General features: G+C 40.3%; 2 protein-coding genes and 1 long non-coding RNA gene across 14 annotated transcripts in view; 2 read left to right on the top strand and 1 right to left on the bottom strand.

Moving 5' to 3' along the window:
• tut4 (terminal uridylyl transferase 4) overlaps positions 1 to 4146 on the top strand; it is a 33311-nt gene extending 29165 nt beyond the window's left edge. For 5 of the 8 annotated variants that reach the window (XM_010872472.3, XM_010872471.3, XM_010872473.3 and 2 more), the window contains 6 exons: positions 30 to 166; positions 438 to 598; positions 1382 to 1479; positions 2091 to 2676; positions 2970 to 3146; positions 3303 to 4146. In XM_010872472.3, the coding sequence (XP_010870774.2) occupies positions 30 to 166; positions 438 to 598; positions 1382 to 1479; positions 2091 to 2676; positions 2970 to 3146; positions 3303 to 3385 (1242 nt within the window). In that variant the 3' untranslated portion in view covers positions 3386 to 4146. Of the gene's footprint in view, positions 1 to 29; positions 167 to 437; positions 599 to 1381; positions 1480 to 2090; positions 2677 to 2969; positions 3147 to 3302 lie in introns of those variants that run through there. The other 3 variants (XM_010872477.3, XM_010872474.3, XM_010872475.3) reach the window with 2 other exon arrangements.
• Positions 1412 to 20730, bottom strand: LOC105011965. 2 transcript variants are annotated; one of them, XR_828119.4, is made up of 4 exons: positions 20317 to 20730; positions 19977 to 20085; positions 19611 to 19819; positions 1412 to 1497 (listed from the first exon to the last, which is right to left on the bottom strand). It is a non-coding gene; the product is annotated as an uncharacterized LOC105011965 (long non-coding RNA). The 2 variants fall into 2 exon arrangements; XR_828118.4 differs by lacking the exon at positions 1412 to 1497 and having other exon boundaries at positions 19201 to 19819; positions 20317 to 20720.
• On the top strand, positions 7104 to 17258 carry LOC105011964 (cytochrome P450 2J2). Of its 4 annotated transcripts, none has more exons than XM_010872479.4 (10): positions 7104 to 7376; positions 9030 to 9231; positions 11958 to 12117; positions 13827 to 13976; positions 14983 to 15143; positions 15280 to 15453; positions 15754 to 15892; positions 16012 to 16199; positions 16302 to 16443; positions 16793 to 17250. In XM_010872479.4, the coding sequence occupies exons 2-10, from the start codon at positions 9037 to 9039 to the stop codon at positions 16981 to 16983; spliced, it is 1500 nt and encodes a 499-aa protein (XP_010870781.1). In that variant the 5' UTR covers positions 7104 to 7376; positions 9030 to 9036; the 3' UTR covers positions 16984 to 17250. The 4 variants fall into 4 exon arrangements, with proteins under 4 accessions (XP_010870781.1, XP_010870780.1, XP_010870782.1 ...); XM_010872478.4 differs by having other exon boundaries at positions 7105 to 7376; positions 15751 to 15892; positions 16793 to 17258; XM_010872480.4 differs by lacking the exon at positions 13827 to 13976 and having other exon boundaries at positions 7105 to 7376; positions 15751 to 15892.
• Positions 20731 to 25399: the final 4669 nt, after the last annotated feature.

Below are 25399 nucleotides of genomic sequence, written 5' to 3'. Positions count from 1 at the left end.
ACATGAATATTTTTTCTTCTGTGGTATAGAGTTACTTCTTTGACCCCAAGGTGCTAACAGATGGGGAGCTGGCACCTAATGATAGGTGCTGTCGAATCTGTGGCAAGATTGGCCATTACATGAAAGACTGTCCCAAGAGACGCAGGTACACTGGGAGAGATCATCAGTGAGTTGTTTTTAACTAGTGTGGGTGTGAGTGCGGCAGGTTTATGTACTATTTTAATTATTTTAAATGCTTTTGAGTGTATTAGCTTGACTGCAGTGTCAGGTGTGAAGAATTAGAAATTTAGAAAAAAGGCTCTATTGTTTCTATTGCAACTGGCAAGCTCAGTAAAGCACAGACACCACATTTGTAATTGTTTATTCTAGTATTTGAACTTTTGTTGGATTGAACTAATACATTGTTTAACTTTCCATTGTTTCTTTTGTCTAATCAGGGGGATGAAAAAGAAAGAGAACGAGAAAGAGGAGGATGTGAAAGAGGGAGAAGAGCATGAACCACGAGAGCGTCGTTGTTTTCAGTGTGGTGACATGGGTCATGTACGAAGAGATTGCCCAGAATACCGCCATGTTAGACAAAGAGTTTCAGCGGGACCAGGTATACACACAATGCAAGCAAGCTATTGGATTATAGCTGACAAGAGCATTTACAAGCTATATACAGTGCCTTGCAAAAGTATTTTCCTGGCCAAATTTCAAATGTTTCTGAATTAAGAATTTATTTGGTTTCATATTTTATTTTGAAACACTGACACTCAAACAATTTATGGTGACATTGTTTTTATTGTGGGTAACATTTTTACCAAAATAAAATGCTGAAATGTTACTTGCATAAGTATTCAATCTTGTATTGTGGGACCTCTTAGTTCACACAGATGAAAAAAAATCCCACTGCCATTCCTCGAGTGAATTATGGTGATGGTAGCATCATGCTGTGGGGATGCTTCTCATCTGCAGAGCCTGGGTGTATTGTTAAAATGTAAGGAAGAATGGAAATACTGAAAAAAAAAATGCCAGAGTCAGTTAAAAATCTGAAGGTTGGGGAGACTGGCTGAAATTAAGGTGAACTTTGTTATCCCACTTAAAAATCAGTGACAATATTTGAAAATTGCTGTCCCGCCAACCTGAACTACCTGGAGGAAATACACCAAAAAACTGTCTGAAAAATCACCCTGGCACTGCAAATCTGGTACAAAACGACACAAAGCTGTAAAAGCAGAGAAAAGTGTCTCTAACAAATACTAATGTTTTGGGGTATAATACTTGTGAGCAACATATTCAAATGTATTATTTTTCTTACAAATATTTGTCTAATAAAATGTTGAATTCAAATTGTGCAGCCCTATTACAGTATGTTGTTGTTGGTTTCCATTGTCTGTAGTTCCCCACATGGTGCGAGCCATGGTGAGCTCCCAGTCCATCCCCATTCCTCCGCCTCCTCAGGATCGCCCTGGGCGCACCAGACAACCTTCTGAATGTGTGAGTACACATCATTTCCTGTGTGTGAGGATAAACTTGTCTGTTGATGTCAGCCTACAATTCAGCTGAGATTTAGTGAGTTCGGGTAAACAGCAACTTCTGTAATGGCAGATTTTGTGAATGGTTTGGGTCTTGTTTTTATCTCTGGCTCCTAAACTGAATATGTTCTAGGCAGTTGTTGTTAGTTCATCATTTAGTGTGCTTTTAAAAGTTTAATCCACCCAAAACCACATACCGTAAAGAGTGGCCAAAAATTATCCCAGTCGATATTACCAACTGCTACACAGTTCAAGAAACGGCTACATTAAGATATTTCCGACAAAGGGGGCAACACCAGTTATTTAATCTAAGGGTGTACTTATTCTTTCCACACAATTGTGTGAAAAAAGGACAACTTTCTAGGGGATTTATGTTTCACATATGACTCTGTGTGCATTTGTGTGTGACACACTTATTGCCCCTTTTGGTAAAGATGAGCTAAAAAGGCAATGAAATGTGACTTTAAATTTGCATAGACTTTACATTTTCTCCTTGCTGTCTTTCCCTCTACCGCCGGCCAAACTGCCCTCCCTCTCTCCATCCTACTCTGCCCTCTCTATCTCCCCCTTTAGTCTGATTCCCGCCAGACTCCGCCCTACTCCCCTCAGCCCGCCCCGTTCTCCCAGGTTTCCAGCCAATCCTCCAGTTCCCCCCAGTCATCATCCTCCAAGACGTCCACCGGTGGGGGGGCCCCCAAGCAGACCCAACACCCCCAGGTTCCCCTCTCTCTATTCAGCTTCCCTCCATCCCACTCTCACCCGGGCCAGTACCACCACCCTGGAGCTCTCACTGCTCTGGGGCTGCTGCCGTCCCACCCCAGCAAACACCAGCACCAGTCCCATCACCAACACCACCCTTCCACCTCCTGGCCCATCCATGGCCCTGTCCTCCAGACCCCCAACAGCCCTGGAGGGCCCTCCCCACCCGGCCTCAAATTCCCCTTGCGCCAGGCTCCAGGGCCGGGGAACGGGAATGCAGGGCCAGGGGGCTCCCCGGTGGGAGGCGCCCCAATGAACCTCAACGACCCCAGCATCATCTTCGCCCAGCCGGCGGGGAGGCCGATAGGCCTGGGAGGAGGGCCGGGCCGGGATGGGCACTGGCACAACCACCTGCCACAGCAGGGGGCACTGGTGGCTAACGGCACTGTGGGCAAGTCAGGTACACACTGGGCTGCACTGTTTGTTCTGTCTGTGTCAGTTCCATGTCTTTGCTGTTTTCTCTGACTCTGGTCAGATTCTGTTCAAGGAGTCTTTAACATTGACTGTCTGTGTTCCTGTGCTGTGTGGTCAGGTAAGAAACACCAGTGGTTTTGGGCTACCCACTTAAGTCACAGTTAAGTGAAAATAACTAGTGCCAGTTTTCCAGCAATGTTTTGCAGGACCAAGTTTTGAAGTTGTCTTTCTTTACCACCTTATACAGCTTCCTCTCACCCTTCCTTCTGCTGTTTGCAGACCCAGCCTACCAGACCCAGTTCGGAGGTGTGAGCCAGCAGGGCTCTAGGACCTGGGAGCACGGCAACGCAGCTAACTACTCTCTATCCCCGTCCTGGCCCTACCGCATGCCACAGAACTTCATCCAGCAGGGCAATGGGGGTTACCCACAACCCGGGAAACCCTTCATGTCCCAAGGTAAGACAACCACGATGGAGTGCTACAATTCCTGCATCAGTATAATGGTTTAAAATATATTTGATTGATCTGAAATGGAATTTGCTCTCCCCCGCTGATCTCATGTCCATACCGTAGTTAACTTTATTTCCACCTTTTGTCTTTGCTCTCCAACAGGTTCTGTTGTGCACCCTAATCAACATTTCCTAACCCACGGACGACATCATGTCAACCTCAACTACATCCAGCAGAAGAAATGAATTTGGAACTCTGAACTCTACTCCCATATCTCCATTCAATTAGGTTGTATGGTCTTTCACCACGACAAAACAAAAACGATATAATCTAACTTTGCATCATTTGGTCACAACAGTACTTTTTAAATGAATTTTATCATTTTTGTACAGTTTTTATGTTTCTTTTAATCTTTTTCTCATTACATTGATTTGTGATACAAATGTCAAATATTTTAATACCCCCATTTTTGAAGGGGTCCAAAAAGTGTTTTTATTTTATTGTGTAAAGTAAGGAGGTCAAAATGATTCTTTATTTTTATTAGCTGTATTCATACTTTGCTTGCGTAAGGATAAAAGCTTTGAATAGACATTTGTTAAAAAAATTACTGTAACATGCCCACCCCTATCCAATTATGTAGTGCCAAAAAGACCTATAAGGGGAAAAACTGAATAAAAATCGAAACATGAAAAGACCCCCCAAAAAAGTAAGTAAAAGTAAACAAACAACATTTGTTTTTTTGTGGTTATTCCTTGACTGCATTCATCAAATTTCAGGGAGCGATTAAGAATAATCTGGGATTTAAAGCAATTTTAAATAAGTAATCTGTTTCTGGTTGTTGTTGTTTTTTTTTTTAAGGGCAACTGAACTCACTGATTTCACCTTGTTTTGAAACTTGAACATTAAGAAATGCAGCAGCCATGAATGAATTCAAATGATTGCTGAATTTGGGGTGTGGTTTCATTTGGTTGTTTATTAAAATGCATTCCTTTGCCTCCGTTTCCAACTTGTGAGTCATGACCATGTCTTGTTACAACAACTCAAATGACAGACCAGAAGTTTGAGACATCTCGCTATTCCTTTCTGGAGTATTTGCTGGTACACGCTCAAGGAAAACCCATCATCCAGTCATCAACCATGCAGATGAGCACGCAGAGACTTGATCTTCCGCAAGGAGTTCCTAGAGTGCAATAAGACAAGGCAGCCATGTCTGACATCCACCTGTTCAATGCTAACAGGGCTGAGCCAATTCGTGCCACCCTCTCCTGGTGCCATAGTTAGTCAGTATGCTGCGACCAGTACCTGGCCGCAATGATGCAGCTTCAGAATGCCTCTTGGCTTAGGGGAGACCGACTTCAGTTAGATGTCGTCTCAATATGGAGTTAGAACTCCAACTCCATGTAGTCTTGCATTGTTAACTGCAACCTCACACACTCTGGTGGTCCTGGATGCTGTGTCTGGGATGACAAGCAGTGGCAAAGACACAGGCGGTATGACCTTCAGTTCTCCGACCAGTCAACAGCGGTCTTAGGGACTTAGACACATTGTGCTAGTATCCGTATTGGCTACAGTATCGATCCCGTTTTCATAAGTACACACAGCTAGTACAGCATAAATAATTACATAACTATTAATCTGAAAACATGCTTGAGCAGTGCAATAGCCTGAGCCCCTAGGTTGAAGTCTTCCCTGGATTTTATCATAATTTTTCAATTGCTTGGGCTGTGGTGTAGAGGGAGCAGTACGTAGGTATACGATGTATGCCAAGTCTTTCACTAAGCATTGCGGATATTCCCTTGTTCCCTGCTGATTGGTATGAAAGATGTCCAGTGCAGCTATACACTGCACTGGATGCAACATTACTAAGGTTGATGTTGCATCAGTGTAACTGGAGATGTATGCCCCAAATGTAATGGGAAGAACTAAAGATGCAGCCGTTGTTGTTTAATGAGCGGAATAATGCTATGTCCTTTGACATAGGACAGGAGTGTGCATGGAAGTGTTTATGAAACATTGCCCTCAGCATTTACGGTCTGATTATGGCTTTGATGCAGAGTAAAATGTCTTGTTACCGTTGATATCCCTAACTTGCTGCTTGTGGAAGTTGAATTATAGCATCAAAGGAAACAAACACTCCCTTTCTTGTACCCTCTCTTTAGATTTGGTTAATGAGCTTACACAAGTTTTAATTAGGAAGAAATTGTGAGGAAGAAAAAGACTAGCCTAAATATGGGTAATAGACAATTCCCGAACGAACCGGATTGGTAAAAGTAGCCGTTCGGCTCCATTATGTCACTTGGTTGTACCCTCTCTTTAGATTTGGTTGATCAGCTTACACAAGTTTTACATAGAAAAGTGATTTAGATGATTCCCAGCACTATTCATTGCTTGTTTTCTCACTTAAGGGTGAGTTAACTGTGTAGCAGTCTCCCTCTGCATCCAGGAAATGACAGAGGGAGACTTGTCAGTCATTGCACGTTAGAGGCCGAAGGAGAGGGAGGGTACCATATTACGATAAGTAATTTCATTTATATAAGTAATTTATATAGTGGCCTTTTATTGTGGCAGCCTAAGGCACACCTGTGCAATAATCATGCTGTCTAATCAGCATCTTGATATACCACACCTGTGAGGTGGGTGGATTATCTTGGCAAAGGAGAAGTGCTCACTAATAGAGATTTAGACAGATTTGTAAACAATATTTGAGAGAAATAGGCCTTTTGTGTACATAGAGACAGTCTTAGATCTTTGAGTTCAGCTCATGATAAATGGGGGCAAAAACCAAAGTGTTGGGTTTATAATTTTGTTCAGTGTACATTTAAAGAAAGCTAAGTGAAACAACCACACAATTTAGTAATGAGTGGGAACTGTCTCTGAGGGCCAGATTTGAATGCTGATGTCTTATGCGTTTTTTGGGAACTTCATTTCTTTTTCTGTTGCGAAAGTGACAGCCATAATAATAAATGACTGAATTTCTGACTTTGTTAGCAGAATGTTTCCACATCAAACCATGTGGGGCGCACAACCTCTGATACGTTACAACACAGTACTGATTCACACCATTGACAAGATGATGCAAGCTGTTGGGCTGAGTCTATAACAACTTTGGTAAGAAGTGGTACAATATTGACAGACATGGTCAGGCTCTGTCAAGTTCCTTGTATATTAATGGACTAATATTCAAGTAATGCCACACAATTGGATTTACTTTTGGGGTCCTGACTGACACTCAAAGATCTGACTTTTATTCCTTGGCCCCTACACTGTGGCTTTGAACTCTGGGTCATTGTCATGCTGAAAAGTGAAAAGTTTCAGCAGCAGATTTTCCTCAAGGAAAATGTTATTTTGTGCTGACTAATCTGATGTTGAAAACCAAACCCATTACACAATGCTTCCAACACCACGTGTCACACTAGTAGGAATGGTTTTCTTTGGGTAATGTAAGGTTTGGTTTGCGCCACCACATGCTTTGCCATTTTGGCCAAAAAGGTTCCAATTTAGTTTTGTTTCGTTATGAAACATTTTGCCACAATCTCTTGAGGGTTTTGCACATCTTTCATTCAGGATTTAAAGTGGCCTTTCATGAGTAGGCTTCCTTTTTGCTACCCAACTATACAGGTGAGATTTGTGTTGTTTTTGGGATAGTGTCAAATATCTTAACCAGTCTTTGCCATAAAGCCTGTACTTCGGTCAAAGTTGCCATTGGCTTCTTGATAGCCTTTCTGATCAGTTTACTATTTCATGAGTCACCCAGTTTAGAGGGACAGCCTAACCTATGCAGTGCCATATACCTCCCTCGTTTTAATAATAATTCTGGACCATGCTCCAAGAGTTAAATGGTATCAGTCATATTAGTAATATTGAGTAGATGGGTACAGTACACGGTTGTGAGCAAAATTATAAGGGACAGCTCGGGATAGGCTACTGCGCGCATGTTAATGCAGTCGCTGTGGTATTGATATGATGCAGAATAGAAACCACAAGGGGGCGTCCCTGATCAGACTAGATTTCACCTGTTCAGGTTTTTACCTGTGCATGGTTATGGTAGACATTTTAGCAGATATTTTTGGTCTCTGTATTTCAAAATACTCGCCTGATGCGCACAGTCGTCGTTTCGCATGTAATACAGGTTAAACGAACACAAACGACCTAGTTCTCCAACCCACGGAGGTTTTATACCAGAAATACAAACAGCAGAACCGTGTGGACAGTTAGTACAACATTAGCTGACAACAGGTAAAGTAGCCTACGTTCAATAATACGTTAATTCATTCTAACTTGGGACTTTTCAAATAATTGTTTCAAATATAGTGTTAGTAATAATGAATTTTCTCTGGCAGCATAAACGCACTCAAAAAATTACATTGTCCAATAACGAGGAAGAAATAGACTAGCCTAAATATGGGTAATAGGCAATTCCAGAACGAACCGGATTGGTAAAAGTAACCGTTCGGCTGCATTATGTCCCTTTGTTGTACACTGTTTAGATTTGGTTGATGAGTTTACACAAGTTTTAGAGTTTTAAGTGTGTAGCCCATAGAAAAGTGATTTAGATTATTCCCAGCACTATTCATTGCTTGTTTTCTCACTTAAGGGGGAGTTAACTGTGTAGCATTTTTGCATCCAGGAAATGACAGAGGGAGACTTGTCCCTGTCTGTCATTGCTCGTTAGAGGCCAAAGGAGAGGGAGGGTACGATATTACGATAAGTAATTTAATTATGTAAGTAGTAGAGGCTGTTATCTGTCCTTAGTTGTTTAGCGCAAAACAACCACTATTTGCGGACGATGTACGACATTATTGACAAAGAATTGCATACCCGCACTGCAGAAACAATCAATGGAGGTGAAAGGGCATCATTGAGTTCCACGCGCATAAAAATGTGTATAATAATTACAGTAAAACCAATGTGATATATCTTCTATGAACGTGCATTTTAGGCTCGGCCATAGTCAAATTTTTTGCATTTATTTTCGATATTTGCATTTTGATATTGATTTGGGGTTATTTTAAACGGGTGCCAAATGAACCCGCACTTTTTAGGTGAACGGGCCGAAAAGAGTTGGCGCACGGGAAAAACACTTAATAAACCGATGTAACAATGATGCGTTGGCCCAACTTTGGCTGTGATTTGGCATTGGTTGTAGGCCTCAAGGTTGGAAATCTCCTGTTTATGTAAATTACATGACAAAGATCCAACGCAATGCAAACCGTAAAAATTATGCGTTGACCTTTACAATACACTGATGCCCCAGTGGCTTTGAGTTTTTACTGTTTGGAAGCCATCGAATTCCACCGTTGCCCGAATTGTGATGGCCAGACGACTAGGTAGGAGCATCTCTGAAATGGCAAGGCTTGTGTGGTTCTCCCACTCAACAGTGGTAAGTACCTACCGAGAGTGGTCCAGGGAGGGACAAACTGGTGACAGGCTGTGAATACTCAAGGCTCATTGATGCGCCAAAGCAACAAAGGCTATCCCGTCTGGTCCGAACCAACAGAAGGTCTACTGTGCTCACAGAGTGTATATCTTACATAACTGCATTTTCATAAATATGATGGTGCAAATGTGAATTCATTCATCTACAAAACAAAAATTCGGGAGGTGGGACTTTCTCAGGGTATGCCCCTGGAGCAGAAATGTGGCATGACTTTGTCTAACTTACTCTCCTCCATATTTACTGAAATGGTTGAAAATTCAAGAGAACCTCCCGGGACAACATCTTTCAGGCCTGCTTCATGTAGTTTGCCTCAGGTGAACAAGAACATTAGAGGGAGATAGGAAAAAAAAAAGACTGCAGTTATCAGTGTGAGAATGTAAGCTTATTACAGGTGGACAGAGTGCATGTTAATGATAACTCAGCTACTAACACTAAGTCAATGACGCCTACAGGGCAGACATGGATGTTTTGGCCTGGGAGTGGAGCTGGAGTGCCGTCGGCCCAACAATGCTGTTTGGCCTGCTCTTCCTGGTCTTTTATGAGGTGTACAGGTTCCTTCTCCATGGAAACAGGTTCCCCCCCGGCCCTAGACCATGGCCTCTTTTGGGGAACATTCCTCAGCTACTGATGAAACCTGCACAAACGTTCGCCGAAGTGAGTCTGTCAGATGCTATTGCATGAAACCTCACGCTCATTACAGTATGAGTTAGTCGCATACTGTAGCTCATACTATAATTACCGGCAGGTTTCAAGGTATAACAAAATGTGTGTTTTCGCAAATAAAGTGAAATGGAGACATTCAAACTGAGAAGTTGTCTTTTGCATCTAGCTGAAAGATGCAGTGCACAGGAGCAATGTACATTACTGAACTTGGCAATAGGGCTTTCCATGTCCATGGTTGCCTAAATTAAAGTGTAGATATAGTCAATTTTCTGGGTGATCAAAGAAAAATAAACTAATAGGGTTTCTATGGAGTCTGGTTGAATTATGTAATTTCCAAATGAATAGATAAGCCTGGTACAGTGGGGAGAACCAGTATTTGATACACTGATGATTTTGCAGGTTTTCCTACATACAAAGCATGTAGAAGTCTGTACGTTTTGTCATAGGTACTCTTCAACTGTGAGTGACGGAATCTAAAACAAAAATCCAGAAAATCACATTGATTGATTTTTAAGTAATTAATTTGCATTTTATTGCATGACATAAGTATTTGATACATCAGAAAAGCAGAACTTATTTGGTATATTTGGTACAGAAACCTTTGTTAGCAATTACAGAGATCATACATTTCCTATAGTTCAGGTTTGCACACACTGCAGCAGGGATTTTGGCCCACTCCTCCATACAGACCTTCTCCCGATCCTTCAGGTTTCGGAACTGTGGCTGGGCAATACAGACTTTCAGCTCCCTCAGAAGATTTTCTATTGGGTTCAGGTCTGGAGACTGGCTAGGCCACTCCAGGACCTTGTGATGCTTCTTACGGAGCCACTCCTTAGTTGCCCTGGCTGTGTGTTTTGGGTCGTTGTCATGCTGGAAGACCCAGCCACGACCCATCTTCAATGCTCTTACTGAGGGAAGGAAGTTGTTGGCCAAGATCTCACGATACATGGCCCCATCCATCCTCCCCTCAATACGGTGCAGTCGTCCTGTCCCCTTTGCAGAAAAGCATCCCCAAAGAATGATGTTTCCACCTCCATGCTTCATGGTTGGGATGGTGTTGTTAGGGTTGTACTCACCCTTCTTCTTTCTCCAAACACGGCGAGTGGAGTTTAGGCCAAAACGCTTGATTTTTGTCTCATCAGACCACATGATCTTCTCCCATTCCTCCTCTGGATCATCCAGATGGTCACTGGCAAACTTCAGATGGGCCTGGACATGCGCTGGCTTGAGCAGGGGGACCTTGCGTGTGCTGCAGGATTTTAATCCATGACAGCGTAGTGTGTTACTAATGGTTTTCTTTGAGACTGTGGTCCCAGCTCTATTCAGGTCATTGACCAGGTCCTGCCGTGTAGTTCTGGGCTGATCCCTCACCTTCCTCATGATCATTGATACCCCACAAGGTGAGATCTTGCATGGAGCCCAAGACCAAGGGAGATTGACCGTCATCTTGAACTTCTTCCATTTTCTAATAATTGCGCCAACAGTTGTTGCCTTCTCACTAAGCTGCTTGCCTATTGTCCTGTGCCCACCCCAGCCTTGTGCAGGTCTACAATTTTATCCCTGATGTCCTTACACAGCTCTCTGGTCTTGGCCATTGTGGAGAGGTTGGAGTCTGTTTGATTGTGTGGACAGGTGTCTTTTATACAGGTAATGAGTTCAAACAGGTGCAGATAAAACAGGTAATAAGTGGAGAACAGGAGGGCTTCTTTAAGGAAAACTAACAGGTCTGTGAGAGCTGGAATTCTTACTGGTTTGTAGGTGATCAAATACTTATGTCATGCAATAAAATGCAAATTCTTTTTTTTTAAATCATACAATGTGATTTTCTGGATTTCTGTTTTAGATTCCGTCTCTCTTTACCTATGATAAAAATGACAGACCTCTACATGCCTTGTAAGTAGGAAAACCTGCAAAATCGGCAGTGTATCAAATACTTGTTCTCCCCACTGTATCTGTAACACAGATTTTTAATTCTCCTTAAGCAAACCAAGGCAGGGATTCTTTCAAAATCATCATTGAAACATTCATATAGTGTCTTTATTTAAAAAATGAATCCCATGCCCCCAGACTTCTAAAAGTAAAAAGCATTCTTGTTAGAAAGTTCCACCCCGTAGTATACAGTCCCAAGACCCGTTAGTCTTGCTGACACCAGCTTTCTGTAGATATGTGGTTTGTGTCAGTCAATCTAAGGAAGACCAATCTTTGTAAGGTAATTTTACCATTGTAAAAGAGCTACTGCGTAATTTACCCTCTGCAGGACAGATAACAAGTGAAAGTGAGTTTTTTTAGGGATAATGGAAAGACAGCGTGTGCCGACACTTCCAATTTTGGATGTTAACAGGGTGACACATTTTGATTATATTTTTTAATTTCCCCCATATATTTCCACAAAGTCTTCCAGAATTGGGGATATAGTTTCAGGCATTTCTTAGAACACCTACTGCGAAAATACCCTATTGATGGTTTGATTTAATTAAGTCCTTAATGGAAAATCTCCATTTGAAAGTGTATTTTTGAGCAGGACTATTAATGAGGCAGCCCTCCCATTTTTACAACTGACATTATATTCACCCTGTTTATGCTTTAATTCCCAAGTCTTACAGAGAAGATTGGTTGATATTATTGTTATTTTTAAATGCAACATTTGGTCTTGGTCAAGCTGTGGTCAATTTGCAACATACAATTTATTTGTGATAAATTATTATTATGATTAACAGATTGCGACTTATGGGGAGATTGCTTCCCTTTACCTGGGCAGGAAGCCATCTATTGTGCTGAACACACTCCAGGTCTCTAAGATGGCTCTAGTTGAGAATGGAGCCGTGTTCTCAGGGAGGCCATCTTTGCCTGTCCTGGACTGGATCATCAATGGAAGAGGTCAGTGACATAGTCTCATCTTCATCCTCAATGGCACACTATTAGTATTAACCTCTACTGTGTGCTACGTTTGACCTGAGCCAATATAGTGACATTTGGGATGCACAAACATCACATTCTTCCAGACTTATCCCAATAATGTGGCCTTTAGGGCATATCAATGTTAGTAGGTATAATAGATGTTCAGCACAATAATTTTGTTATTTTTTTATTTGTATGAATCAAACTGAATTGTAGTACTTGAGGACCGGTTGAAAGTGCAAAGCAAGCCTTTCTGACTGATTATAATTTTTGTTCATTGGGTGTTCATTTGTATGAAATGCATTCCTTCAAGGATGAACTTCTAAGAGCAGCTAAGAGTACATTGTTCTCTACCCTTTTGTGTATGTTGTTTCTTTAGACCTTCCACGTTGCAATTTTGTTCAGTATGTTACACAATTTTTGTTCAAATGTATTTATTTGTCATTTTGTGTTCTTAGGTCTGTGATTGTTGAACATTTTCAGTTATAAAAATTACATTTTACTTATATTCTCACTATATGCACTAGATGGAACATAAGTATGCACTAATGAACAAAGCCAATTAAACTAGCTATTTGAGGTCAATGGAGCCACACAATCCAGCTCACCAAAAAGACTTGGAATGACCATTACAGGCAACGGGTGCATTTTCTGAAGAAGGGAGATATGTTAAGTGTAGAATTGAAGCGGACTGGAATTTAAAGCAGTTCAGTATTGTCCGAATAAATCAGATTATTAGTAGTAGTAGCAGCAACAGCAGTCTAGCTTTATGAGCCATTTTATAATTCTTACCAAGTAGGTTAACCCTATTGGCAAAATGCATGAGGTTTGCCTGTCACACCAGCAACCTGGTTTTGCTTCCTACTTCGCTATATTGTTTTCAGAATTGGGATTGGGAAAACAATGGGAATTATAACTGAATGAAATATATTAGATCAATAAAAAAAAAGAAATGGAAGAGGGCTGAGTAGTTAAGTTACAGGAACATAACTTCTTTATGAGCAATGTTACAGTGGGTAATAAGTTGTCTTCTACCCAGCGGCCTGGCTTATTCCTTAACATACTGTTCACTAAAACACACAAAGGCTTTAGCCTTTTCAATACTAGGTTTTATAGTATTGTAGTATCATTACAAGGGTATAACATTAATTTGGTTCATTATTTTTCTCATGATTTCCTTTGGCTAGCTCACCTCACTTCCAAAAAGTTAAATAGTTAGATTAGATTCAAATGTATTGTCATCAAACAGTACGAGTACAGTACAACATGGAGTTAGCATCTAACCAAAAGTGCATATAGAAAAGGGCAGGAAATTTACAAGTATAGTGTAAGTTGCAAGTGGAATATATCAATGTGCAATGAAGGCAAATACAGTGCAAATGGTAATTCTAAATGAGCACTAAGGCAAATAGGGGAGGGCAGCAAATTTACAAGTATTAAGTACATGTATGTACAAGTGGGAAATGAATAGTTGTGCGATGAGGCAAATGCCAGCACAAATGGCAATTCTGACTATGTAATCAAACAAGTTGGAGGTGCAAGGTGCCATGTGCAACTGAAATGCAGAGATCGCAGCAATGAGGTTGTTAAACAGTTCATTCCATTTGTATGGCATCATCCTGAAGTTTACACTTGTTAACTAGTGTTTCCAGATTGCAAATGATTGTTAAATTCTGAAAAACTCACAGGAATTGTGATGTCTAATGGCGACAGTTGGAGGCAGCAGAGAAAATTTGCTTCTCTCACCCTGAAGGCCTTTGGCCTGGGCAAGAAATCCCTGGAAGAGCGAGTCACAGAGGAAGCATACTATCTTATAGATGAGCTGGAGAAGGAGGGAGGTGAGGAGTCTGTCAGGCGTGTCCATGAATGAATCTTGATTTGTGTCACATACAAATGTACAGTCAACTCAAGAAGTACTGGCACCCTTCATAAAATTTAGCGAAAGTGAATCAAATAAATACACAACTCAACCAATGAGTAATATTTTGGGCTCAAACAGCGGGAGTCGTATACTATCATTTTAAACACAAACATTTGATTGAGAGACATGATTGTTTCTGCAAAATGCAAGTCTTAAGAAGTACTGGGACCCCTAAAAATATTTTAAATAAATCGGTCCATAAGAACAAGTCCATAAAGAGTCTTAAATTATACTGCATGGAGGAGTGGTCCAAGATCCTTCCAAAAGTACAGTACCAGTCTATAGTTTGGACACACCCATTCACTTTAGAAAAATATACTACTCACGGAAATGTTTTGTTTTTGAGAAATGATCTTGCTGAAATGAAAATATACAACTCCCCCTTATGTTTTATCCCCCAATATGACTCCGATGTGTTGTTTATGTTTTGCATTCAATTTTGCTCAATTTCATGAAGGGTCAGAAAAGTTGACTGTATACAGTACATTGCAAATGTATTCAAACCTCAGATAAATTCTCATATACCTAATTTACAAATGCTACATTGATTTGATATTTTATTTTTAAACACTGCCAGTAAAAAAATATTATTGTATGATGACATTGATTTATGTTGGGAAATATTTAACAAAACTAAATATTTAAGGAAATATATTGCAGTGTTTTAAAATAAATTATTGTATGGCAACGGTGTAGGTTTGTATTGTATGTTGGGGGTCACATTGACCTGTCTGTAATATTGCGGAGGTCATGACCCCCCTGTCCCCTCCTAATTATACACCCCCTGTTGTATGGTGAAATTGGTTTGATGTTGGGAAATATTTGTATACATTTTTACAATTCAGTGATATAAAATAAAATATCAAACGGAGCATAATGTAATTTTTTTCTGTCATCTCTTGTCATCATTGTTGATCATGAAGAGAATCCATTTGACCCCCAACATATGATCCAGAACGCAGTGTCCAACATAATCTGCTCAGTGGTATTTGGAGGCCGCTATGACTATGAAGACAAGCGTTTCCACAACCTCCTGGACATCATCAATGAAAACATTTTCCTGACTGGATCCGCTCTTGGCCAGGTGTGAGTCCTAGAGATATTAAGATTTATGACAGAGGACACTAGTAATATATCACTGAGGGAATACATGTTCCACACTTCTACAGTAGTCAAGAAATTTGGCAGCCAATTCACATTCTTTTGATTTATCTCTTCAGATCTTCAATCTGTTCCCGTTTATCAAACATTTCCCGGGGCCGCACCAGAGGATTCAGCAGAATGCATCAGAGCTGACTGGCTTCATATCAGAGGAGGCCAGAGAACACAGGAAGACCCTGGACAAGGACAATCTCAGAGACTTCATTGATGCTTACTTAGTTCAAATGGAGAAAGTAAGTGACAAATAGGTCTCTCCAAATGATCTGCCACCATCTCAGGTAAATCTATGAACAGAAGGCTCTGTTGATGTTATCCTAAAAGTTAGAAACTAGGATACATCAAGTACAACAAAACAAGACGGAACCTGGACAGGATTACATTTTTTTACATGTCACAGTGTTTCTTTAACTGTTTTGCACTTGTTCCAGTAGCTAAATTTAAACTTGGAAACCACTCTCCAGTTAATCACTCAATTGTCTATGGTTATAAATGAGATATTACATAATGTAAATCCTACATCTACGGAGCAGCAGGAGTCGATTCCAAACTCAACGTTCTTCGAAGAGAACATGGTGTTCTCAGTCGCTGATCTTTTCCTAGCCGGGACTGACACCACCTCCACCACCATCAGATGGGGACTCATTTACATGATGGAGCACCCGCACATTCAAGGTAGGTAATAGGTATGTCTTTCTACCTTTGCTTGAGCAGGCGTTCCTTTGTTTGTGTGCCTGCCTGAATGTAGTCAAGGAACAGGGTTAGGGTTAACAGTCTTTTCTGTTTTTTTCTAGAGCAATGTCATAAGGAGATTGAATATGTGTTGGGGTTTGACCGCATTCCCTCCATGGATGACAGGGCAGCCCTCCCCTATGTCTATGCCACAGTCCATGAGGTCCAGAGAGTGGGCAACATTGTTCCATTAGGGTTGATCCATTCCACCACCCAGGCCACCCAGCTTAAGGGATACTACCTGCATAAGGTGGCACATGGTTTTGTTGATTAGTTTATTTATCTTAATAAAAATAATAATAATGTTATCCCAATTATCCAATGCCATAACGACATTTATTTTTTTGGGAAGGGAACTAATGTCCTTGTCAACCTGACTGCGATCCTGAAAGATAAAGACCACTGGAAGTACCCAGATACCTTCAACCCTGCCAATTTCCTAGATGAGAAAGGCCAGTTTTGTAAAAATGAGTCTTTTCTGGCCTTCTCTTTGGGTGAGTCTCTCCATTGGCCCAGATTCTTTGTTTGGCAGAGAACAGTATGACCATATAGACAGTTTGATTTATATTCTTGTAGTTGGAGGGACAAGTATCACACTTAGAACTTTGTTGAGGAGATAAATAGGGAGTAGTGCAGTACAACCGTGGTAATAATTTAATGTCTAGAATCTGACTCCATTTGGTTTTTAAATATACACTAGTGATTGAAGGTTTGGGGTCACTTAGAATTGGGGTCATTTCAAATTTCAATCTTATTTGAGTTACACCATGGAACATTTAAATTTCAGTTTACTTCCTGAATCAACCCTGGACCCGGATTTGACAGTTCCCCTTTCCTCCGCAGGCCCGCGGGTGTGTCTGGGGGAACAGCTGGCCAGGATGGAGCTCTTTGTTGTCTTCACTGCCCTGCTGCAGCGCCTGCATTTCTCCTGGCCCCCCAACACTGCTCCACATGACACTGAGGGGGTTTTCGGTCTGACCCGCAGCCCCAAACCATTCAAAATGCTCTGCCGCCGTCGAGGTGCCAAACACTGACACCGGTACTCAAGTCTTATACAGTGGGGAGAACAAGTATTTGATACACTGACGATTTTGCAGGTTTTCCTACATACAAAGCATGTAGAAGTCTGCAATTTTTATCACAAGTACACTTCAGCTGTGAGAGACAGAATCTAAAACAAATATCCAGAAAATCACATTGTATGATTTTTAAGTAATGAATTACTATTTTACTCCCTATTTCTTTTTCTCTGCTCTTCCTCTGACAGTTTCTTTCTAGCCATGCTTGCCTACAATAAAGATAAACAATATATATGAGTTTGTCTTTATTTGGAGATGGATGAGGGACATTAGCTAGCTAACTCGCATATGTGATTGTTTAGATAAACAAAGCGGTTGTTAGGAACTACTTTTCACCCCTGAACCACACTTCTGTAACATGCCCCTGTGTGTTGTCATTTTCTAATGAATGGTTTGCTCAGAACACATTATTCCTTACATATAAATAGTTTTTGGGAGCACTTAAAAAAATTTAATAAAGCAACAGCAGGTGTGACTCTTGTGAGATACCAGAACTGTGGCTTATATGCAGGCTAAACCAGCTGCAGCCACTGACGAGCGGGCGTAGGGGCTCTCCAATCAGCCCAAAACCGACCAATCATCTGCAACCGGCGATCAGGAAGCCAATTAGCCTGCAACCACCACATAGAACACCAAGGGACAAAAACATGCACGAATACAGAGCAAAAGAAAGCACTGGGGACGTAACACGCCCACCCCAAAAGATGCAAACCCTTAGTTTGCAATTATAATAAACATGCACAACTCCTACACGCAGTGAGTACGCGATAACGTGTCAGCAACCACGTTTGTGGAACCCTTCACATAATGGATGCTTAAATTGTACCATTGTACAATCAGAGCCCATCGCATGAGGCGACGGTTCTGGTTGTACATCTGTCTGAGGAATGTTAATGGGTTATAGTCTGTGAGGACCATAACAGGTACGGCGCTAGAGCCAACATAGACCTCAAAGAATTGTAAAGCCAGTAATAACGCTAGCGTCTCTTGTTCAATGGTTGAGTACCTTGACTGACACGCATTGAACTTCTTTGAGAAGAAACTGACTGGTCTATCAATTCCCTCCTCATCTTCCTGCAGGACTGCACCCGCCCCTGCCATGCTAGCATCCACCTCCAACTTAAAAGGTTTGTCGGAGTTAGGGGCAGCTAGCACTGGGGCACTAAAAAGCAGCGCTTTAGCTGACTCGAAGGCCGAGTCACATTCTGCGGACCATTTATACGTTAATTCTGCTATTATTATTACCACTATAACTATTATCGTTTAAATAAGACTGTGTTTAATGCTTGTATAACCATTGTGTCATTGTTGATGTAACCGGTAGAACGGAAATGTACCAACCCTAACCTCTTGCACTTGTCTCGAGTGAAAATGAGGAACAACAGTGAAAAGAGTGGAACCGGTGTTGCAGTTGATTCTATGAACTATATAAAAATGATGCCTTCGGGGCTGTGCCCCAGAGCTATCAACAATTTGGTATTAATGATGTCCCTCTACTTGGAAGTAATAACATGATTATTGTGAAGCAGTTTGAGACTCTGCCTTACTTGGTTTTGGGCATGGGGAAAACCAACATTTCCACCACAGGGACCAGGGTAAATAATACTCCATAAAACATACTGTTAATAGGTCCCTCTTTTTATGATAATGGTCCTGTGTTTCCCTTTGACAAATGAGATTCTGACAGCGTTGGCTATATCTTAGCTATCTATTAAAGCTTGCCATGTGCTGGAGTAATCAGCTTAGAACCAGTAGATGGGAGGAATATGAGCTAAAGATGAGCAAGTTGATGGAGACAAAAGACATGGTACAATGAGCACCTTACCATATGTTACAGATTGTGTGCGTGAATATAACCTTGCCTGATAATCTTTCACTGTGGAAACAACATGAGAAAAATTACTTTGCCCCTACAAGAAAGCACCTCCCATGTTATTTTGCAGAATTATTCCTTTGAATGTTTATAAAACTGGAATTGTTTATTATGGTAACAAAGTATGTGTCCTATAAATCTGTAAAAACTAAATTCAGTATTACTAAATTATTCTGTACAACGATTGTTGAAGTAAGCTAGTGTTCCGATTTGAAAACTATCAAACATCACTTCATTAATTACATTTCTTTGCATTTACATGTACACTACATTAAAATGACAACTCTAGCACATTCTTATGCAATATAGCTGCCATGTTGTATCACAAATGTAAACTTGTTTTTAAATTGATCTGTTTCAATACGACCAATCTGGTGTACAAGTTCATAATCATTCAGACTGAAGTAAACATCACACTGGTGGTCTCCTCCTGTGTGTTCTTGGTACGTTTTTGGTAGGATGTGTTGATTGCGTGTTTCTCCGATTAATCCTCACAGAATTTGAGCTTATTACATTGGCCTGCCTGTCTTGGTTTGAGGTATTATTTTCATTAAGTCAGTCTTTCGCTGTGATCCACAAGGTATTTTCATCTGTCAAGACATCGACTGCCACCACCACCCATCACTCCCCCACCCATCTCCTTGCCACCATGGCCATGCCCCAGTGCTGGGAGCACCAGTGTTTGTACCCCAATCCCTTGAAGTCTCACCAAATCCGGTAGGGAGGCCAGGAGATGCCTGGTTGAGGGGTAGGGCTCCAGGAGCTCCGGATGCAGGAGGAGTGGGCAAGCCTGTCTCATCCGGGAAAGCGATACCCCGTTAGGGTGCTGGGTCATCAGGTCACAAATGTTACTCCTCAGTCTTGTCAGGTGAATGTTCTGGGCAGTATTAGGGGCATTTGGTCTAGCAGAAGTCCTCACTGAGAGGAAAATAAGAAACATAATCTTACATGGTTGGGTTCTAGGCTACATCGTCTCATTGATGAAATGTAAAACAGTAAATGTTTCCAAGAGGTTGGGTGGTCCTATTAACCTTAACATTCACCTTCCTAATTGACTTGACAACATTACGCTCACCTTTGTTGATTTGTGTTTGAAGAGCATCTCTGTAGCTCTTTTTTACTGGTTCATGGTGGTCATCTTTCCCCATTATGTCTTTCCTGCTGGATACTTCAACAATCAATATCTGCAACACAATAATGTATTCCTAAACAGGAGACTGTTCACTTTCCACAATTTAAAATGTTTAACACTTCTGACAGAACTTTATAAACAATTTAACTTTACCGTTTTTTATTTTTTAAGTAAACAGGGACATTTCTGGAGACAAAAATAATTATTGATCTTTGGATTTATTTAAATTGTAAAAGAAAAGGTAAAAGATAAAACATTAAGTATTAATGTGTAGAAAACGTACCAGACATCCGATTTCTCTGTTGAAGGTTTTACTCTCGGTTTCACAGAAATGAAACGATAAAACACTTCCTTGTTTGTGGGAGTGGTTTATTACCAAAACATATCATACAGATGGTTATAAGCTCCCAACTCGTTCCAACGACCACGATATGAAAGTCATAACATTCGTTTCCCGTTAATTTGAATTTATTCTGGAATCAAGTAATGTTGGGTATTGCTGTATAATGGGTTTATTAATAACAAAACGTACGTTGTATGTTGTTTTTAGTGATCGGTTTCAATGGTTGATTCGGATAAACAATTGTCAGTTTCACAACCAAGACATCCCTGGGATCGATAGATCCCTTTACGATTCGTTACAGATCATAACCAATTTAGCTCTCGCTAACCGTTTTCTATTATTTAAAGCTGGGGGAAATAAAATAAAAATATCTGCCCTAGTCGTTCTCTTTCAAGTAGTAGATCGGAGTACGATCGATGTCAATGAAAGCGAGGAAAGAGGAGGGGCGGTCGAACAGGCTGCAATTATTTGTTTTACATCAAGAGCACAAACGTTAGTGAACGTTTAGCTAATGTTAGGGAAATCTGACTACGCACAAGCAGTTGAACATAATTATCACATCTGTTTGTGGCTACAAATGTTACGTAGTTTAGAGGCTAGTGGTAATATCCCAGCCAGGTAACGTTATCTTCTATGGTACAAAATCTGCGTCACATATCATTCATATTCCAATGCGTCCTAACTGACACCCTATGCAGTGCACTGCTTTGGACAAAGGCCCAATGCTCATTTGGAATACCAGGTATATGCACTCTCCCTTCCATTTTCTGATTAGTCTCCATCCATATTTAATTACTAGGTATGCCAAGCCGAAAAGCCACGCTAATAATGTTACTAGACCCACAGTTAAAATTGTAATGTTAAGCTCAGTGTGATAATGTACTGTGTGTGAGTGTGTTGTTCATGTGGCAGACTAGCAGAGATGAGAGGTGGAGCTCTTAGACGAGCTGAGTATGAGTACCTCACTACGGACTCTCCCCCAGGGCTGCTTGTCACTCCTATCTTTATCGTTTTCACCACCACCACAGCTCTGTGTCTGTTCGGTTCCACTATATCCATTCCCTTCAGATGTAGCTTAGGGAGGTGTTCTTTTTGGGAGATGCTATGTCTTCTAGTCACTCCCATAACTGAGAAAACACATTCTAGCATAAACCATATTTCCAATAAAAGTGTCAATCATTTTAATGGGGTGGGACTGCCAACTTTATTAACTGATCTCTCTTGATGGTGACGTGATCACAACTTTTTTATGGAGGTTGCCTCAATGGCTCTGCCCATGCTGGAACTGACATTTATATATAATATCATGATGAGACCTCTTTCCATCTCTATGAATTTAGTATGGTCATTGCCACTCATCATCACTGATTTTGGTGTGTTGTCAAGTGAGAAAAATCACTTTCAACTTCATTGGCTGATCTTTCCTGAGCAAACCAGGTCATCAGGAATGATGAAGTTTCACTTACTTCACTACACTAAAATGGTGAGTAACTCAAATGGCAATGACCTTGCCCTCTGACTCTATAATAAGGAATGTATAACCTCTGTGTTTTCTACAAATTGCGTGTGCCCACATTCAAACCTGAAAAAATACTGTACAGGGTTAAGGTGCAAGTGACTGCTTTGAGACTGGGTTAGAAACTAAAGTATGAGCAGACTAAACAGAACCCATGTAGTTCAGAAAATAAACTGGAGTTTACAAAAATACAGCTGAAATCACCTGTCAAGACTTCAGGGAGAATATTCTGTTGACAGATGACTGTAATCTATGCACAAAGTGTTGTTTTTGGACAGCATGAGTCCTGTTTTATCTGGCAAAAACCAAACATTGCTTTCCACAATATTGACCCGATATTCCAGCATGGTATTGGTAGTTTGTTGTGGGTATTCTTTGCTGCCTATGGACCTGGAAGGCCTGGACCTGGCATCAATGAAGGAACAGCAAATTATGTTCTGTATAAGAATCCAAAAAGAGGCTCATGAACAAAATTTGATAGAAAATAATCCTAAACACAAGCACATCTACACCAGAATAACTGTAAAGCCTTACATTTAAAGTAAATGTCCAGTCAATGCAGGTGATTCGAATGGTATCATTGGATTGAATGGGCATTATCAGTGGTTATCAGCCTCATAGATATGGGTCAGAAGGGGCCTGCTAGCCTACTGGTAGGCTCAGAAGGCTGTTATCATCCATTCACATGGTTAATTTAGTATTTAGATAATTTAGTATTGACATAATTATCACAGTTTAAAGGCTCTCATTTTAATGGTCTTACCTGTAGACTTACCCTAACCCATTTTAATGGTCTTACCTGTAGACTTACCCTAACCTTAACCCTTTTTAATGGTCTTACCTGTAGACTTACCCTAACCCATTTTAATGGTCTTACCTGTAGACTTACTCTAACCCTAACCCATTTTAATGGTCTTACCTGTAGACTTACTCTAACCCTAACCCATTTTAATGGTCTTACCTGTAGACTTACCCTAACCTTAACCCTAACCCTTTTTAATGGTCTTACCTGTAGACTTACCCTAACCCATTTTAATGGTCTTACCTGTAGACTTACTCTAACCCTAACCCATTTTAATGGTCTTACCTGTAGACTTACCCTAACCTTAACCCTAACCCATTTGAATGGTCTTACCTGTAGACTTACCCTAACCTTAACCTTAACCCATTTTAATGGTCTTACCTGTAGCAGCGACCTGAATTCGTCTGGGATTGGATCTGGAGGCTTCTCGTGTATTTATCTGTGATTAACCATGCAAATGGATGATAACAGCCTTCTGAGCCTACCAGTAGGCGTAGCAGGCCCCTTCTGACCCATATCTATGAGGCTGATAACCACTGATAACGCCCATTCAATCCAATGATAACATTCGAACCGGGTGGTCAATGGCCAAAACAGATGTTGTGGCAGGACCTACATACAGGCATGCAAAAAAAATATCTACAGATGGGGATGAGCAACTTCCAATCTTGACTAATTGGCTTAAACTACAATCTGCATGACTGAATGAAGAGCTAGAATAACTTTATTACTTCCGTCTTGACTTCCTCCTGCAACAGCCAGCTGCTGATTTTCCCTATTGAGAATACTAATTAGGAGTATTGCCCTGACCTTCAGTCAAGCTGGTTGACAGGCTGACCTTGTGGTTAGAGCATCTGAGGTTGCCTGACCAAATTTCAGAGCCGGCAAGGCAAATCTGTCATGTCCCTAAGTAAGGCAGTTAGCCCTAAAATCCTCTTCCAAGGTAAGGCACCCATCCTAATGAATTAAGAACATCAAAGTGTTTAACCCTGTTGAAAAGGAGATTCCTTTCAAAACAGAGATATTTAAAACCCACCCATGTGAATGTGCAGAATATTTTATACTTAAGAACTTTATATTTAGAAAGTGAATTATGCTTATCCCCCATTTTTTGTTTTCATTAATGATTGGCTTATTGGATTATTATCTCATTTTAGGTGAGCCCATAAGCAAGGAGTAAGAAAGGTCCAAAAAATCGACCTCATAGGCTACAGAAACCTTCTAGTCTGAATTCCACCACCTACACTTATAAAATGAGATGCTATTGTGTTTGTTTCACCCTGTCCATTTAACCTCCAACAAGGTACAAATTAAAGCGCCCCTAAATGTAATGAGATTAACACGCCTTAAATGCAATAATTATATTAATTTAATTAACTCTATTGTTTAAAAGGGCATATGTGGATGCACTTACACAATGTCTCACTCCTACTAAGCTGTGACAACATTCAGTAACCAATTCTTTAAATGAATTATTGCACCAAGCAACCTATTTTAAATACATGGTATTTAATACATTACCACAAAGTCCTAAGGCGTAGAATGATTTGTTCTTAACATGTATTTTCTTCTCCTGTGCATGCATGTCTCTGGAGATGATGAACCAGAAGCAGATTATATCCTGCAGTGGGATTCATTGCAACCAGCCTGTTATCAGAACATTAGCGAACAAATATGGGCAGAGAGGCAACAGAATCAGGAAAACGGCTTACCCTTTTGTAGCATCCTGAACTTGTCTTGATAAAGTTAATCCATTCTTCAGTTGGTTACTGTAGGTTAAGCACACCTATTAAGCCTATGTACCATTTAAGCTGACTTCCATCTTTGGATTCAAATCAAAATCAGAAAAAATATGTGATGTTTAACATCTCTACCAATATATCTGCTTGTTACATCCATAAAACCATTTATTTTAATCCAATCAGGATTAAAGCCAGTCAGATTAAACATTTTGAAAATCCAAGATTTACTACTTCCTGCCAGTCGATTTTGAAGAAGTTTTCATATATTTCAGTTTTTTTCTTTAAGTACACTTACTAAATTAATGTTTAAGTAAAATATTATTGTTTTTATTCTTGTATGTATTCTCATTTTCTTGAATGTTTAATATAATTCGTCGCCAACTTAGTACTGAAACAACATCCTAGATGTTAAACAGACAATAAAAACGGTTCACTACATTTGAAATTAATCTTAAATTGTTAGAAATCAATAATTTATTTGGTAATAGCACTTAGATTTCAAGTGGCTTAAAGGGTATACTAGTATAAAAAGCACCTCCCCTGACCAAAGTGTAAATGAAAATTCCCACAATTTTCATCACCATCAATATAAACTCTACTCAGTTTCCTTTGTATATTTATCCCCAATACTATTTATTTTCAAATATCTAAGAATGAAATATCAAGTCTTGTTTACTGCAATCCACTACTTTTTCCAATTAGCCCATTTGGTTAGCTAAGCATTCACTGTATTACCGATGGATCACGCCTTTAGTGTTAAAGTTGGGAATCCTATATTCTAGTTGTATTCCAACTATAAGTAATTAAAACTAATTTGAAAGAAGTCTAACAAGTCCAAAGAAAAGCATTAAAAAGTTTTTACATACAAACCCGATTCCAAAAAGGTTGGGACACTGTACAAATTGTGAGTAAAAAAGGAATGGAATAATTTACAAATCTCATAAACTTATATTTAATTCACAA

Source organism: Esox lucius, chromosome 8, assembly GCF_011004845.1.
Source record: "Esox lucius isolate fEsoLuc1 chromosome 8, fEsoLuc1.pri, whole genome shotgun sequence".
Taxonomy (NCBI): domain Eukaryota; kingdom Metazoa; phylum Chordata; class Actinopteri; order Esociformes; family Esocidae; genus Esox; species Esox lucius.
This window is presented reverse-complemented; position numbering and strand designations above follow the sequence as displayed.